Genomic DNA, 18,524 nt, shown 5'->3' with positions numbered 1-18,524 from the left:
AAGGGATAGCTACTCCAAGTAGTATTTTGCTATCAGATGATAGAACCTTCAACATGTAAAATGACTGGTCTCTTTATGAGTCTTGTTACCTTACATTGGTCCCTTTAAAAACATGCTAAAATTGCTAATTTTACTGAATTTAGTATATTTATTTGAACTTGGATGGTCAACATTATTAATGACTAGCACATTCCTTACAGAATATGAATCTTCTTTCCATAATGCAATTGGAATTTTTCCAAGGTATTGAGTGTTCATTTCTTCAAGAAAACACATCTAAAAGTTGTGTATATGTTTGGTGTAATATCTGTAAAAGTTTATTTAACCCTTTTGCATAGGATTTCTTGTACAAATAATAGGGAAAACACATAAACATCTAGAAAATCAACATGCAATATACAAGTACAGTGAAAACCAACAGTCAGCAAGCAGTACTAATTCAGCAGGGTTCTACAACTCAATTAACATGGGCGTATATCAGTAAACTTTACCATAGAAATCTTACACAGTCAATGTACCCGAAAACACAAACAAAATAGGCATACAATACTAGCAAATGCTAACAACTTCTAAACATGAAAATTCCTTAAAAGTTTTGATCTTAAAGCAATTTCACAAGGAAACAAGTACACATTTACTACGCAAAATATCCTCAGCAATCATTATATATGCTATAGGCAATATTCCTTTAGAAAGTGAACAAGAGGGCTCAATTTACATAGTATGCTAGGTAGTACATCTGGGAAGTTGTGACTGGTGCAGCAGTCCGAGACTAGTTCTGTGAATGCCATGTGACAGCTGCTACTTCCCTGTGCTGGGCTATATGCAGGGTAAAACTATGTACTGGGAAAGATAGCACATCGTGCAATTTCCTTAGGATTCTTTTTCTCCATTGGACAATATGTTTTACCAGAAACCCTCTGTTAGACGTGGTTTTTACAGCGTGTTTATCCCCAGTTTTTAGGTCTCCCCTAGCGCAGCGCGCATGCGCAGCCCTAAGCAGAGGGCCTCTTGGAATCACTCTAGCTTCCAAGAGACTTCTCTATGTGAGTCTGCCTCCTCTCACACATTCCATTGGCCTTTGTGGGTGCCCACAATTGGCCAAAGGCAGGATCATGTCCCGCCTTCTCTCTAAATGTTGACTCCCATGGCCTAGGGTACCCTGGAGCGAGCAGCAGCGCGGCCGGGTGTCAGCTGCATACTTAACATTCCTTGCAGACGCATCGAGCAACTGAGAAGTCTTCAACCGCCACCCGCATTTTTCTACTTCAGACTTTCAACCTGGGGTCACAGATGCCCACACCTACCCCTCCCACCCCACCTAGACATTAATCTGATGAAATTGTCTCTTGCGTAATCTAAATCAACAAAGTGATCAACTCCCTAAATCCTCCTTTTGAACTGAACTTTTTCTACCATTTGAAAGTCATATTTTTATTACTGTATTCTGAATTTTTGTCATTTTGGTCTTGTTTGGTTTAGATAAAGATTACTTATTTTGCTAAACTGGTGTCGTGTCCATTTGTAGTGTTTTCACTGTATTCATGTGTGTGTTCACAAATGCTTTACACACTTCCTCAGAGATAAACCTGTCTGCTTTGCCAAGCTCCCAAGGAGGTGAGCAGGAATTATTTTAGAAGTGTAGAACACTTTACCCTGACTAGAAGCAAGGGTCCCTATGTGGACAAAGGTACCTACCCCTGCCAACTAGACACCCCCATTTTTAACACCCTTACAAAGTTTTGCACTAACACTTTTCCTTTCCCTCCTTGGAATGGACCTTATTTCATTGAACAAATAAATCTCCGGGCTGGGGAAGGATCGCAATGGAGCTTACGTACGCTAAGAAACCGACAAATTTATAGGTGTTTGTGTTCACAAACTCTCAAGGCAAAACTCGATTTGATCCACCTGCTGCCCACTTCTTGGTTTGAAATTTACTACTATGAAATGGTGCACGGTTGTAGTGTATATTCAACACCGTAAAAAACAGTTAATTTTCAAGAAATTTTTGCAATTAATGTACAAGTAATATTTGAACACACATTCGCTAGTGAAACACATGCAGTCTTCTAGGAAGTTCACTTTTGAAATACCTACAGGAAGCATGGACATCCTACACGGTTTAAATACTTTTCCAAAGGGAAAAATAAACTTGTGGTACAGGACTCTACAATTTGGCAATGTTATTGCTGCTTAATATTAGAGCTGTATATGGTTAAATAACAGGAGTATACGCATAGACCTAGTTGACAACTGGGTGAAAGTGATATGTATGTGCAACAATATTTCATAAGGGCCCGAGCTCCTCAGTCCCCCTGAAGTATACTTTATGTACCTTCTTCCTTCAATACCACTTCCATCCTCCTTCAGGTATTTACTACTACAGTGTCCTAAATCCTTTTGAATTACCTCAACCCGTCCGCCTTGCAATTTCCCTCACCGTTCTTACTTCATCCTTTGTACAGCACTTACCAAGGATCGAAACGTCGTCGAAATTCTAGTGCACCTTGTGGCACTGGTTCACCAAATATGCTCAATTTTGTACAATTCTTTGTTAATAACTACGTGTGAAGTTTAATTACCGTTTCATTATTGTCACCTTCTCACCTTGTGCAACCTATAGCTGTTTCAATTGTCACCTGCACCGTCCACCTTGTGTGTCATGTGCAAAAAGTTCATCACGTTACTTGCATACTTATTGTTGCATACTTATAACAGTGCTGACACAACTCTTTCCAATTTGTTTGTTCTCAATATGTGTCCTCTTTCGTATTCTCAATACATGATGCCTCTGGCACTCTTTCTAAATCGATGAGTGCTCCTGTTTGTTTTCTTTACAATTACATGTGCATGTTTATTTGCTAGTCTATGAAATAACATTTCCTTCCTCACAAGTACTAATATTTCCTCGTCAGCTGACTCTGAAAATGGACTAGTGGATCTTTCTCAAGAGTAACATTAACAATGTTTGCCTCACAACTTTGAAATTGAAAGTTGCAGATGTTTTTCTTTCAACAATTAAAACAGGAGCAAAGTGCTGATTTTAGCATGACATTTAAAATATGCACAACTTCCCTCACTACTAGTACTAATCGCATTTGTGTGAATTAAAGGACCAATTTGACATACGTGTGCTGCAACATCCTATTCTAAGTCTTTAGAGGCAGGTTTCCAATATACAGCGCCCTCGAATACTCATGAATGAAACACATAAAAGTTGTTTGAAGTCTTCACCATTGAAACACATGCAGTCTTCAAGAAATATTTACGTCTGAATACCATGCAATAGGTATGCACTATGTTTCACAAACTCCAGCACAATCTCTCCTAAACAGCTCTCAGTGAGACACTTACGTGGCACAATGAAATCAATTTCCTCAGAAATGGCAGTACCCAGGTCATTGAAGGCGAAGCAGCGATATTTGCCCTGAAAACTAGCAATGCTTCCATTATTACGTATCATGAATGTTCCAGAATTTGGCTCTGTTACCACTCGGGGATCAGACGAAGGATTGTAGGGTTTTCCATCTTTAGTCCACCGAAAGCTGTGAAATAAAATCAGTCATGATCACCAAGATTTAAGAATTCTTCAGTGTCATCAGTATAGAATGGCAATCAAATCAAATCAAAAGTTCTTTATTTGGTAACTATTAAAGTGAACCATAAAAGCTCAATGCATATATCACAATTATTAAAACAGCTTTCAGAATTTAATATACATAAAATTGAATGGATCACATCACAATTGATTTTCGAGACCTAAAACCACTTTTTAAAAAAGCAATAACAGATACAATATTAAAATTATCATCTAGCTGTTGAAGAGTCAGAAATGCAGGGTAACATTGTCTAATACCAAATTTTTTAAGCACAGGAATGATACATCTCCTTCTCGGTATGGAATAAAATTTACAGAAAAATAATATATGTAATGTCGATTGAACCAAAACACCATCACAGGGGCAATGGCATAAAACTCTCAACCAATCATTTTGTACAGGGAAACTTAACAATCGGTGTAAAATGTTCAACCTGAAGTGTGTCAAGAGAAACCTTTCATAATCATCTGAAATTAGAGCAATATGTGGCTGTATCTTAGGGGTTACTAGTGCCAGGGAAAATCCTTGCACCATTGATTTCTTCAATTCAGTTGTAGTTCTCGCTTTGCCCAGGTAATGCATACAACTTACTTTTAAGTCTTTCGTAGACACGTTTTGCATAGTGTATGGATCTTTATAATATCCAGGATGGCCTAGTTTAACCATAAACATTTTAACATAGTCTAGTCATCTTATGTTTCTGACCCCTCCACCACCAAGGCGTCCTTCAATATTTGCCTATTCACATCTGTCTCATCTGCAGTCCATTCTCTGTGCCACAAGAGGACAGGCTGTATCTTGATTATGCCCTCTAAATATGGTACCCCAAGTTCTTGGTGGCATATTTAGGATGACAATCTTTAAAACAGGGGAAGGTGTCACAATGATAACAATGGAGTGAACAAAACGTGAAGCCCCCACCTTCGGAAGCCAAACCACTGACTACCAAGACAATATCACAACATAATGGATGTGTTTGTTAATAAACCGTTTTTTTACAGAAGGTTCTTTAAATATTCCCACACTTCAAGGTCTGTAGAGCTAGCCCAATTCTCCTCTGTTGTCTTTAGAGTGCTCTTTCCCTAGAGAATACTAGAAAACATTGGGCAATACCCCAAAGTAGGTTTTAGAGGAACTTCAAACGATACATATGACCTAAGGATGCCATTTTAGCAGAACTACTCTCCTATTTTCAAAATGTATAAATCATCAGTCCTCATTTTTAATGTCTATTTGCTTTTAAGTTTCCCTTCCTGACACTTTTTAAACTGAATGACTGGCTAGCTACCTAGACAGCAATTCTGTATAGCAGTAATGTTTTTAAAAGCTACCAAATTAATCATGTAAATGCCTTTTGTATGAAATATATCAGCACAAATAAAATATTATTTCAGAAGAAAGAAAACACTTGAGCTAAGGTGGTGTCCATAATGTAGAGCAAATGTTATAAGCACCCTTGGGCATCCCTATGAGATAAAGAGCTTTGGGCTGGCCCGATACTGGCAATGGGATTGGTTAGATATGGTCTGCACCAGCTGTGATGTAATGCATTGATACTAATAGTATTGCAGGAGCAGTGTTTCACTGAAGAGATGACAGATTATTATTTTTTGGTAATTAAAGTGGTAGACCCTCATGGTCTGTAGACGTCAGATTGCTCGCCCCGGAACCGGGAGACTGTCTGGCGTTGGGCCACACCATTAAGCACTTAAATGTTAACACCTCTTTATATGCCGGCTCAGAGCAATTCAGTGAGTTTTTCCTGCTTTTATATATCAAAAAATGTAAGTTTATTCTCTTGTCTCCTTCATGCCTCAACTACAACAGGTTTAGGTTGCCTAATGCATTTCTTAAACCTGCTACAAACTAAATTGTGTTCATCCTTTGCTCCACTGTCTGAATGGCTCCTTATTGAGGCTGAGGGCCATTTAAGATGTTATTGCTGACCCACTGTAGTACATTTGAAACGCACCTTCTGGTCCAGTGGAAAAAATACAAATATCTATCCTCTAGTTAACACTTGCCCTTCCGGTGACCTTAGTCCTTTGTCTATAACCTGCACTCAGTGCCTGAGACCAGGGCTCGCTCATTCTCGGATCTGGCTCTCACTATCTGCAATTTGGTGCTTTCTGCCCTTTGGAAAACCCAGAAACCTTTTTTCCATACATATGTGGCTATTTACTAAATATCTTTGGGTATAAAATTATCATGATAGACTTACAACCTTAGTGTCAGAGCTTTAGAAACAACTTCCAACATAACTTTGAGTCGAGTGAAAGGACAAGGAAGTGGTGTGGTGCAGCAGCCAGGGTGACTCCAAACCACAGGGTTACGGTTCAAACCCCGGCTCCGGTGGCAGGTTAGCCCAGCACCATCTGACTCTGGGCAATAGCTCGCGTAATCTGCCCGATGGCCCCCAGCGCCGGGACACCTCTCCGGAGTTAGCTTTGCGCTTTACAAAAGCTGACATTTACATTTACCACGGCTCAGGAACAGCCAAACTTTAATTTCTTACAGCACAGTCACCATAATATTAATTTTAGACCTTCTATTTCATCAACATGCAGTAATATTTTTATGTATTTGATTAGATTTGGTTTCGATGAGGAAACATGAGGCATACATGTTTTTGAATAAACAAATTGAACATTGGATGCATCTTTAACATTGGCTGTATGATTCTCACTGGTAAGTACTGCTGCCTGCCACAAAATGTAAGTATCAAGCCTATTCAATCTGGCCAGCTTTTCACTGTCTATATTCAAAGGACTGACGTTCCAACAACCGTCTAGGCACCTGTGATCCACCTCCCTCTTCCTCAATGGCACCTCCCGGATCCGCCGAGCCAACAGCAGAGGACGCTCCTTCTCTTACCTGGCAGCCAAAGCACCTTAGGACCGCCTCATTGCTCAGGGAATTCAGGAAAGGACTCAAGACCTGGCTGTTCAAAAGAACAGCCACCAAAAAGCAGCTAGCCTCTCCAGCGCCGTGACACCCTCATGGGTAATTTGCCTCGCTTTATAAATCCTAATTAATTGATTGATTCATATGTGCAATACTTCAAGGTAACCTTATAAGAGATTTTAAGGAGTCTTAAGTCCTTGACTATTCATTTTGAGACTTCACTGATCCCAAACCCAGGTCGTTGCATTCCAAGTATTTTTTAATTTAGAAATGTTTTCTCTTAACCTATAGTCATTTTTCTTCTCTAGTCCCAGTGATTTCATTTCACCTAGCTTAATCTGCAATGATATAAAAGGAAATGGCATTGCACAACCTGTGATCCACATGATGGGCAACTGCCTTTTTTATAAATAATGTTCACTGAAAAAAATCAGGCTACAGCATGTTAAAAAAAAGGGATTGTTACAAAGCCTCACACAACCAGCTCCTAATAATAGCAAAGCGTAAAGTCACCCTTACTTTCAATAATCAGTAGTCAAAACTGATTCAGTCAGAGAGTTTGTTGACAGTTCACAATGTTTTCAAGAAGCAACCGGTCCCAGACCACACTTTCATTACATCACCATCAAATGTTGGGTTGGCTTCCAGGGTCTCAGAGATGTCATTATGTTCCTTGTCCTTGAATTGGATGCTATTTACAGGTCATCTCTTTCATGCATTATTATCTGCACTTCCTCAAACTATGAACTTGCCAACACATAACCCTTCAGTGAACCATGCTGTTTTTGAGCTTCCGCCAACATTCATTCCTCATTCTTGGAGAATGCGTAGCAATTATGCACGATCTTGTCAGTCCCATTCCATGCTCCAATGCCTGCAATGATTTATATGTCCACTAACAGACCAGCCTATGTGTAACACTCTCGTTTCAGTTGAACAATGCGTATTATAAAATATTTCAAATCAGAAGTAAACACAAAAATGACATCTTATATATATTTATTGCCCCTTACTTGGGAGGAGGATTTCCGTTTGCATCACATTTAAGTGTGAAATCTTCATCCAAAGGAAAAGCCACCTGTGATCCTTTCGACCAGTCTGTGATTGTAGGAAGCTGTTCAACTGGAAAAGAACAATACATTTGTTTAGGTTGCGAGAGACTTTTAAATGGGGGAGTAACAATACAGCAAGCAGTATTTTCTTCATAACATTTTATATTGCCACTTTAGTTGCCAGTACAATCCTATTGAGGACCTCATTGTTTTACATCTGCAGACCGGATGGAGAGGGAAGAGGGAGGAAGGAACAAAAGGATATAAGAGGGTGCTCCTTCATGTCAGATGGAGGAGGGTGGCTGGGTGGCGAGGTATCAATGTCCACTCTTGGACTCCATGTGTATCTGCTCCACATCTGGGGCAAACATCTCGGAAGTCAGAAAGTCCTCAAGTCCCAGTCCATAGTACATCCTCCAGCTGGCCCATATCTTAGTGACTTTCCGAGGACAGACCCTGGCAGTGTACACTACTTTTTTAGCCTCCATACACATGGTCATCTCAGTTATCCACTGGGCTTTTGTAGGTAGTGCTTGCACCCCCCCCCCCCAGACCGATGCAATATCTCTTTTTGCAATGGCAAGGCCCTAGGAATAGAACACCAGCTTCCTGAGGGGTAGATCTAAAACACCTGGGATCTACAGAAATACAAACTGAGCTATGTGGGATCTCCTCCCCCATTATGTTACCCAGCTCCCTGAATATGTCCTCCCAAAAAGTGTGAATCTCAGGGCATCCCTACGTTGCGTGAAAAAAAGGTCCAATCAGGGCCTTAACAGCGGAGATAGTCCAGTCTTGGGTGCAACCCCATTTAATGCAATCTATCTCTAGGTATATAGACCACATGGAGGATTTTTTACTGAATTTGGCCGAACTGCACCCTGATGGCCTCCTCGCGGGAATGCATCAAGGCAGCTTCCCAGTCCACGTCCCCCTTGGCGCCAGAATCCCATTCTAGGGAGATTCATTAAGTTGTCAGGTACATGCTTTAGGATTATATTATAGGTGGTAGAGACCACTGTAGGTGGTAAAGACCACTCCCCTAACAAGTGGGCCACCTAGTAAATGCTTCTCCAAAGGGGCTGCCTCCAGGAGGTCTGACCAGTCCACCCTTTCCACCATCAAATCATGTTTGAGCTGTGCATATATATAAAACTGCATGTCTGCTAACTCATAGTCCTCCCCTGGTTGCTCAAAAGACTTCACCAACCCACATACTATCACATCTCTAAGAGTGGAGATGCTGAACAAGTCACACGGGGAAAAACCCTGCAATTTCTTTACTTGGCACAGTTCACCACCTTCCCAGAGAGCCATGGTCTTGGCCACCCTTCCCTACCAGTCCAGATCCCTCCTGACTCTGTCTCATGCTACAAGTACCACGCATGTCAGGGCCAACTATCCAGCTCTACCAGGTCCACTATAACAATATGTCTTCCATAGAGCATCTATAAAGACGGACCCCGGATTCGTCCTCCGGGGAATGCATCAGGTCGTTGATAGTTTGAATCTGGTAGGCCCAATAGTACGTGCAGAAGTGAGGAAATGCATTCCCACCACCATAGGCTGAGCAACAGAGTGCCCCACTCCATCCATCCCATAGTAGTCGCTGAATATCCATATCCAGCCATACAAAATAAGATTCTGGTATTAGGATGGGGCATCCTGCATGATATATAGCAGTTTTGGAATGTTTATCATCTTGAGAATAGCTGCCTTTCCCCAGATTGTGAGGGGGAGTTTCTTTCATCTTGCCACATCCCCAAGCAGGTTCTTTATTTATAACTACGAATTTCACCCTAGGAACCCATTAGGGCTGATTGTGACCTATATACTCAAATACGTAAAACCCTCTGTTGTTATTTTGATTGTGTCCAGAATAGCGATTTCCCAATCCCTGTTGCCAAAATTGCAAAGCACTGATCTGCCCCAGTTCATCTTGTATGCAGAATATTCCCAAAAGTCCTTTACAGTCTCATTCAGGGGTGGGGGCAGAGTTGTGGCATGTCTGCGACATACAGGAAGACATCATTTGCATATAGGGAGATCGGCTCCTTCCACCACTGTTCTGCCCCTACCCCACCCATGCATCCCTGACCCAGCTGACCAAGGGCTTTATACAAATGGCAAAAAAGAGAGGGAGAGCAGACATCCCTGTCTGGTACCACACCACAGAGGGAACGAGGTAGAAGTAGCAACATTTGTGCGTACTGCCTCTGTGGGTTCAATACAGAGGAGAGACACCAAACTATAATAGCATGGGCCAAGACCGAAAAGTCTCAGCACTGCAAACATATAAGGTAATTGGACTGAGCTGAATGTTTTCTCAGCATATGTGGACATGATTGCCAGTGGATGGGGGTAGCCATTACTCCATATAACCAGACATGTAGGCATTGAAGGTTCTGTTTTGTTAATCGACCAAGCATAAAGCCCATCTGGTTTTTGTGAGTCAAAGTAGTCATCACCCCATTGAATCTGCATGTTGAAATGGTATCCAGCAATTTAGTTTTCACGTTCAATAGACTTTCTATGCCGGTAGGCAGCTAGAGTACCTTTGTCAGCATCGTTTTGTGAAGAACCATCAGAGGCGTATGCAGAAAATTGTTGGGTAATGCAGACAATGTACAATTGTTGTACGTACAGTGTACAGCGTTTGGGGCAATGCAGATCATACTATTGGAATGACACCACACATTCCAAAGTTATCATTGTTAGAAAGAATTAATCACAAAAATCTAACTTTTGGAAAAAGGGTCAGCTGTGTATTAGGCCACAAATAAAGGAAAATAAAGTGTGGTGTCCTATACTGTGAACTTAGATCCCTTGTTTAGAACATACTCCATTCTTTTGGCAAAGGTAATTGCAATACCAAGAATACTCAATTTTAGATAAGACATTGAGATGGGCATAGTACTCCAGACTGGCTATCCTTACCTACCATCAATATCTCTATATAACTGTGTCTGCTTCGTAATGAAACAGAAGACCTCAGAATGTACACAGTGCTGGCCCTTCAGCCTGATGGGAAGTAAAAAGTGCAACAAATACATCTAAAATATGTTTCATGGAATCAGAAGAGCTATTGAATAAGACAAAATATCACATGCATTCCATCATTACACTCTGAGTGGAGGCGCAATTAGAGCCCTCCCTTAGAAATGGCGAAAAAATATGAACGTGCAAAAAGACAAGAGTTTTGTGGAAAAATGTAATCTGACACACAAACTCTAAAAATGAAACCATGAACAAACAGAGTGTCTGAAGATAGGACACCATAATTAAGTAGGCGTTTTTATGTGCACATTCCTGTGTGCAATGGGGAAGCATTGAGGGTAATGTCTGTTTCAGAAAAATAATGGAGCAAATTAAAAAGTGCTGGAAGCTTGAAGAACGAGATTCTAGAGTGACATATCGCTCTGCAGTAATTGTCTGATAGGTTCATTAGCAAGTTTAAGGAGCAATTCCCTCTGATTAAAAACGCATGTGGTTTTTGGTGAGATTCTAGGGCATATTTACTAATAGTTCCCCCAATGCGGCACAGTAAGGCAAGCTGCTATGCTGCGTTGCGTGGATGCGAGCAAGCTGAGTAGTGCCATATTTGCCAAGATGCCATGTTATGCATCACCCTCTATGCGCTGGTGCATTTGTGGGGCCAGCATCAATGCAGGCCCCCATGCGCTACGGCACACGGGTGCTGCGTAACAGCCGCATTTATTTTTGTGCAGAAAGGGATACCTTCCTTCGCAAAAATAATCCTTAGAGGCACAGCCATTTTTTTAGATGTGCTGCAAAATGCAGCACACATGGAAAGAGGGAGTAATCAATCAATCAATCCAAGACATTTGTAGAGAATGAGGAGAAAAGACGCTATTTCTCCTCGTTACACCTCTATCGAGTAGGTGCACCATTTTCGTGCAAAACCAGGTTTACAAGTATTTTCAATTCTGGGTTTCCATCAAAATACATGGGTTGAAGCTCAGGAGTACCCATGCTCCTCCCATGTAACACCTACAACACGAATTATTGCAAGACAGTCCTATGTAGTGCCTTGTGTTACTTTGAATTTACTAAAACGCGCAAAGCTACGCAAATTGACTTTACGTGCGTGGCTGAGTAAATTCCAAAATGGAATTGCAGATACTCATCTATGATCTTGGAAACTGGACTGGTCAGAAAATATCAACACCACTTTGGCTGCATATGCACCAAGATCTCGGCTAGGTTGTATAATGTTACTAAAAAAACAGATGTAAATTCAATGGTAATTGGTACGGTTGTATTTCATTTACAAGAAGCCATTTCTGGTATGTTTAGAAGCCGGCAGGAAGCATTTAGGTAAACCCTAGTAATACTGATCCTGTTGGCAATTTAGGCACCCACAGAATTTCTTAGAAATGGCCACGGCAAGACCTCACTTGTGAGTTGATCCCCTATAGAGTGCAGGTGTGCCTTCTTCTGCGTGGTCAAATTTGCATATATTGGAGTTGTGTCTGTTTATTTACCATTTTGAGAATAAATAAACCGCTTTTTGTTTTAAATGATATAGGTAAAGGAATGATATGTAGCATTAAATGAGGCATGTTTCGGGATCTGATGAGTAACTTTTTCTGAGATGAAATTTGGGAAGAAATGATTAACAATTTGGGGACGTATGAGGAGCAAGATGTAGATCTCTTTTAAATAGTTGCTGCATAGTAGAATTTTTATAAAGTTCAAATTAGTATGTTACATTTAATAAGTCATTATTTGTAGATGCCCTTTGATCAGACAGAGACACGTAGGAGTGGGTTTTAGGAATACCAGCCGAAAAATTAGGTCGACCTACATCAATTCTGATTTTTAAATGTGTCCACCTTTCATGTGTGGTACTAGCCCTTGTACCGACCTAGTCGTCAATGACATCTTACGTGCAGTGAAGTTCTTTTCTTGAGTCTCACATCCTGTCTTTGTCTCAAGGATGGAGAGTAGATTGGTCAAGAGTGGAAGCCTCTACAGATAGACCTTTCTGTGCACAATTCAAACATATAAAAAACCTGCCAACTTTGGGGCCCTTGTCCCCCACACCTACGATTTTCAAAAGCGAGCCGGTCAGGAAAGTCAGAGCAATAAATAAAGATGCCTTTACATTTTTTGTTTATCTTGTCACATTTGCCAGTGCGTCAAAGACAGAGGACGAATGTCAAACTTTCTCTTCTGCATAGTTTTCCCAAAATCCACCAGTTCCCAGTCGTTTTCTATATGATTAACCGTCATCCATTTCTTGTACCTATATATCAGGAAATCTGTATGGGCGGGATGCACTCAACTGCCCTAGTCCTGATGAGGCCCGAGAGTAATGGGGCTGAAACGCTTCGACAGATAATTCAAGACACCCGCAAAAATTAAAAAAATAGGAAATAAATCAGGAGTACCACAAAAAATAGAGGTTGGAGTAATAAACCTCACAGTTGCTCCAGTAGGGTGAGCTACTATCTAAGTGAATGCTCAATGTGGAACAGTTTAAAGAGCATCTTTATTGATTAGAAGGGCGACGGGAGCAAAAGAAAATATACACTCTGTATTTGTATGTTTAAATGTAAATATGTTTATATATACGTTTATGTGATATATATGTTTATATATATGTAAAAAAAGAAAAGAAGACTTTCATTCAAACTTAAAAAAAAAATGTTTTAAAAATAAATGTATGGAATAAACACAGAAAAGTATGCTTTAATGAAGAGCACGTGTGTCCAAACTGAATTGCCTATGACTATTGATGGTTAAAAAACGTATAGAGTTTTTAAAAGATTTATGTCCATAGGAAGAGATAATTTAGGTATCGCTTCATCCTACTGTTAAGTGTGGTTATCTATCCTGAAGCATTATTATCATTATTTGATTCACAGTGATATATCAGACATCGCTGGGATTAGAACTGGGCCCCATATATGGCATTCACCGTTAGCTGCTCTGCATCTCAGATTGCGGAGAGCTGGCGCACTCGTTCCAGGAGGTTTCCTCTGTTAGAAATTCTTCTCTTTGTTTTCAAAACGACAAAACTCGGCCTATATGATTAGAAATGGCCTGTTTAAAAACAGCAGCTGTGTCTCTCTAATGTTTTAGAAAGTGCTAGTGACCGACCACAGAAAAAAACAGGGCACGATGTGCGAAATGTCAACACTGAATCCCAGGAAGAGCTTAATAACAAAAGAGGTACAGCCTATTTGTAAAATAATAGTGTAGCATGAAAACAAAAATGATACTTTGTAACGTGAACAAAGCAAAATCGGCCTTCAACCTACCGTTTGGCTAACGTAGGGGAGAACTCCAGTGGGCCCCACAGGGAACTTACAACAATCCCCACCCTCCTCCAGTTGAAGACAGAAACATAAAGTCTAACAAAATAATAAAAACATAAGCTACCACACTAGCTAAGCAAGTCCAAGGCTTTGCTAAAATGCATGTCATAAAAAATATTAAAAATATTAATAAAAAAAAATAACATTCCAATTTTGAAAATGTAGCCAAATTAAGGTGTATCAGAGGTATCCATTATGTCTTTCACAAGTTCAAAAGCCAATGAACCCAGAATGGATGATTGTTCAACATCCCAGTTCACAATCTCCAGAGGACAGGCATGATCCTTGGCCTCAGCTGATGCTGAGAAAGTAGTCAGGTAACCTGTATCCACATTATTAAAGACAGTAATTAATGACCCATGTGCTGAAGCACTCATCTCCGCTGAAATGAGTAGCTCATAACTCGCATTCTAAAGAAGCTGTAGGCCCAAGGGACAAGTTTGATAATGGGTTGCTCATGGAGTCATCAATAGGTCTATGTCCACGGGAGACAGCATCTGCAAAGCTAGACAACTATCTAGTGCTCATTTGAAGGGGCCCCAGAGGCAGTGAAACACAGGTTGTACACAGGTAAACCAGGCAAGTCCGAAGGACAATGACCAATCAAGGTCCCAGTCCTGGAGCGACATGATTCCAAAAAATCAAAGCATGCGCTCATGACACAGTGGGCTTGCAAACGGAACATCCATTGTGGAAGAGCAAGAATAGTACCAAAATGCCTCAAATGAGTTATAATCGCAGTGGGATGCCCCCCAAACAGAATAGAAAAAGGGAATGACTAAAAGCCGGTAATAACCTAAAGATTTTCTTGAAGGAACTGACTAAGCCAGAACTGATAACTTTAAAGAAGTGAGCAAGGCCGACAGTGTTCAATACTTTAAAACACGATGAACTAATTCACTGAAATGTAATGGCATGTTAGTGTTCAACAAGGACTGTATTTCACTGGATGTCCTTGCAACTTATAATTCAAACGTTTCTTGAGCAGATGTTAGTGCTACATCTTTTCGAAACAATAGTGCTTTGAGTCTGCTTAGCTTCTTCAAATCTCCCTTCAAAGTTGGAATAGAAGGCCACAATGAGCTATCCATACCCCATTGAGTGAGAGGGAAAAGGAAGTTGTTACAGCAGGTCACTGTCTGAGAAACAAATAAAATGTATGGGACCCCAAATTTAACTATGCAACATCCTGATCGTTTAACATTAAATAACTTCCATTTGAAAGGATCGTGATTGGTGGGAGTATTGCAGGGGAAGGTATTCCATTTAGATAAGAGGACACATTTTCTACTGACGCATTACATGCACATGAATGGCAACATGTTTGCAAATGAGTGAATGTCCAACAGAAGAGTCACATTTCTTTCCCGTAAGGAAGTCCTTCTTGTTTGCATATTCACAATTATACAAAAATCGGGGTGACCATAATTTGTGAATTAAGCTGCCTCCTAGGGGTTTATATCAACTGACAGTGGAATGTTTCATGCAAGCTGTAAACTGGAAAGTTGAAATCAGAAAATATATTATTTTGTTTATTAACCAGACAGTTGAAAGTGTTTCTGTAATAATAATTGGGAGCTGTTCCAACTTCTCTAGATGTGAAATTGTGTATGTGGCATTTTTATGAGCCATGAGTCATCGTTTACGTGTGAGATTGAAAGGCAGAATTAGCTGGCTGGAATTAAGATAATGCCTAGGGGCTCTATCTACCATTTTTAAGAGTTTGGAGTGTCCAGCTAAACTGCATGATAGATCTAAGCTGACTTTACCTACAGTACTATGTAGATATGTCACTTTGCATGATATCAATTTCAGATGACACAATGTTATTCAAATTGTAAATGTGACAGCGTATTAATACTATTATCAACAACAGCAAGCACTTTATACAAATTATCTTGATCAATTTGTCTTTAATGTGTGGAAGCTTCCATTTGTGAACATTTTCTAATTTCATTATATAGGTCATAAATAATTATTTTTTAATGTGGAGACGTAGGACCTTATAGAAAGTCTGATAAGTCCATGTCTTCAGACAGGAGAGAAAGATGTTGTTTTACTATAGACAGTGTGAAATGTTCCAGCCATTGTTGACAAAATGTTCCCACTGAGTAGGTGGTAACAATACCTGAATGTTGTGAATGGGAATAACTGGGTCAGGGCTGCTTGCCTTAAACACAGAGTGGAATTCAAGAAACAAGCATAACAACTATTTGTGTCTACTGACAGGGGAACAACAACGTTTCAAGGAATATGCCAAGAGCAGAGGGCTCCTCCCTAAACTTTGATATTGGTTAGATTATATGCACATGCACTTCATGGCTCCAGATGGATTTTGCTGAGGGATCATTTACAATTGGTTGCTATTTCCTAAACCTGCAGTTGAGTTGCACTGTGGGTAAATTATTCAGCCAGAGGGGCTGTTTTTACTTGATGTTCATTTATATATCAGCACACTTGCACTTTTGATTCAAACTGATGGATGATGATTGTAACAGGAAGCAAAATGCATGTTTTTATGTTTTCAGTTTGTTAGTCTTTTATTAATTTGTTGCAACTGTTTTTAGGATTATTGTACTTATATGATGTACTTTTATGGTTTTCTTTTTAAAAAGCAGCATAAATCTTTTTCCTACAACTACATTTGTGTCTAATAATCACCCCTGAGGACCTGAAAGCATGGAATTAAATGTACCATTCTGCAACATACTATAAAGCTGTTCTTCAGTGCAATTTGTCAAGTTTGGACAATTTTCAAACTGGGCAATAGAAGGAATATTGGGTGCATTCATCTCTTGAATTTTAGGCAACCATCGACACATAGTCTGTTGAATGGTGTCATTCAGAAATATCATTTGTGTTAGAATTAAACAAACTTGGATCAAGGTTTCCGTCCCCTGGAATTGCCAAGGATTGGTACCTCAAACAAGCTTCATGCCAATTGTATCTTTCAAATAAAAATAGCCTTTCACAGATAATTGGGTGACAAATGAGTCTGTGTATATTAGCTTAGTTTGTGTAAGCATATATTTCTTTGGTAGTGTAAGGACTAGTTTGAAATAATATGATGTTGAGTCCGATGTATAATATCCAGAAAAATACGTGAATTTATCCCTCTATGTTTTGGGCCTCCCTTGTGGAGGAGTGGGGCATTGTTCTCATTGTGTATAATTAAAAAGGGTGTGTTGAACAATAGCGCAATGTAAATAGTGATGTCCATACTGATGGCAACTGAACTTTTCACCCTAATTAGCAGAATTTAAGTAGAGTTCCTCTCATTCAAAAATAGTGGAGTATTCCAGCTGGGTGAGAATGGAGTTAACAGTTTTAACTTCCGAATCATCACAATGTAACTCAGGCAAACTTACGTCACCCATAGAAATCCAAAACAAATATGGTATCTGCAGAATCTCCATAGGTCCGAATATATCAAAGGGAAATGTATTTCAGGGACCAGAAAAGAGTTAACATGCAATAGTAAATGAATCACTAAACTGGAATATAGTTGATAAATCGGAGAAACTCGGTTCTATATATTAAAATGGCGCTGAAAGTACACAGAAGGCGTCTAAAACAAAAAAAGGACTGTAAGGAATCAGCCCAGTCCAAAATGGCGCTGAAAAGAAACGTGGCAACCTAAACGAAAACCAAAACAATCGATGAGAAAGAATAGATGAGGCTCCTAAAATGGTTTAGAACGAACAGGTGCGTATATAAATAAAATATGGAACAACAGAAGGGTCGGGCCGAAATAATTAAAACATAAATAATAATCAGATACCTAATGAAATCAAGGTAGTAAAAACAGTTGATTAACAAATGGTTATTAAATATCAGGGAATTCCAGAAAAAAACACATATGCCCCATATAATTGTATAAAGCAATAGGGAGAGACATAATGATAACATCTTACAAGATGGCCCCCGTGAAATAGGCAAAAAGGAGGCAAACAACCATGGACCGCCATAATGAGAGTTAATTAATTGATAATTGACAATTAAGAGCACTATTTATAGGAACCTTGATTCCCTCCAAATTCACTTGCAGAGCGAGAAGGCAAAAGGGAGGACGCGGTTCAGGAATCTTCATCCACCAAGTAAGTTGCAGAAGAAACACCTAACTGAAGCAGGTAGCTATAGATAGTAGGAGCATGGATTAATTGGCAATACTTATTCTTTTATAGCTTGGAACAAATAAAACTCCAAACTAATGGAATTCCCCAATTAAATGAAGGGAACAACAGATAAGAATTATTGTGGAATAAATTAGAGGTAAGAAGGCGGTAATTACCCAATCAAACAGCAAGGAAAGGGGAGACAGTAAGGAAAGGGGAGATAAAATATTGAATTTGTGACTCCCTTATAAATCATTATGTTTCCAGACTCAAAAGAGGAAGTCTATGGTTACTACAAGAAAAATACGTCCTCCCCACATTCCCTTGAAGGCCATCAGCGGTAAGGAGAGGGGACACTAAGGGTATACTTATGTACGAAATAGAAAGAATGGGAAGTAGAGAATAAGAATAATGAAATAATGTCTTTTTTAAACAGAAAAATACAGCTTTTTTGGGCAAAATAACCAAGAAGATACATAAAGAGGTGAATAAAAGGTATCTTCTTTA

The 18,524-nt window shown here is 39.7% G+C and overlaps 1 protein-coding gene across 3 annotated transcripts in view; it reads right to left on the bottom strand.

Moving 5' to 3' along the window:
- The window catches only part of CHL1 (cell adhesion molecule L1 like), a 524,527-nt gene that overhangs the window by 185,935 nt on the left and 320,068 nt on the right, over positions 1 to 18,524 (bottom strand). For all 3 annotated transcript variants that reach the window (XM_078661653.1, XM_078661651.1, XM_078661652.1), the window contains exons 3-4: positions 7,520 to 7,628; positions 3,358 to 3,548 (exon numbers count right to left, since the gene is read on the bottom strand). In XM_078661653.1, the coding sequence (XP_078517779.1) occupies positions 3,358 to 3,548; positions 7,520 to 7,628 (300 nt within the window). The remainder of the gene's footprint in view (positions 1 to 3,357; positions 3,549 to 7,519; positions 7,629 to 18,524) is intronic.

This window comes from Lissotriton helveticus, chromosome 9, assembly GCF_964261635.1.
Source record: "Lissotriton helveticus chromosome 9, aLisHel1.1, whole genome shotgun sequence".
NCBI lineage: Eukaryota > Metazoa > Chordata > Amphibia > Caudata > Salamandridae > Lissotriton > Lissotriton helveticus.
This window is presented reverse-complemented; position numbering and strand designations above follow the sequence as displayed.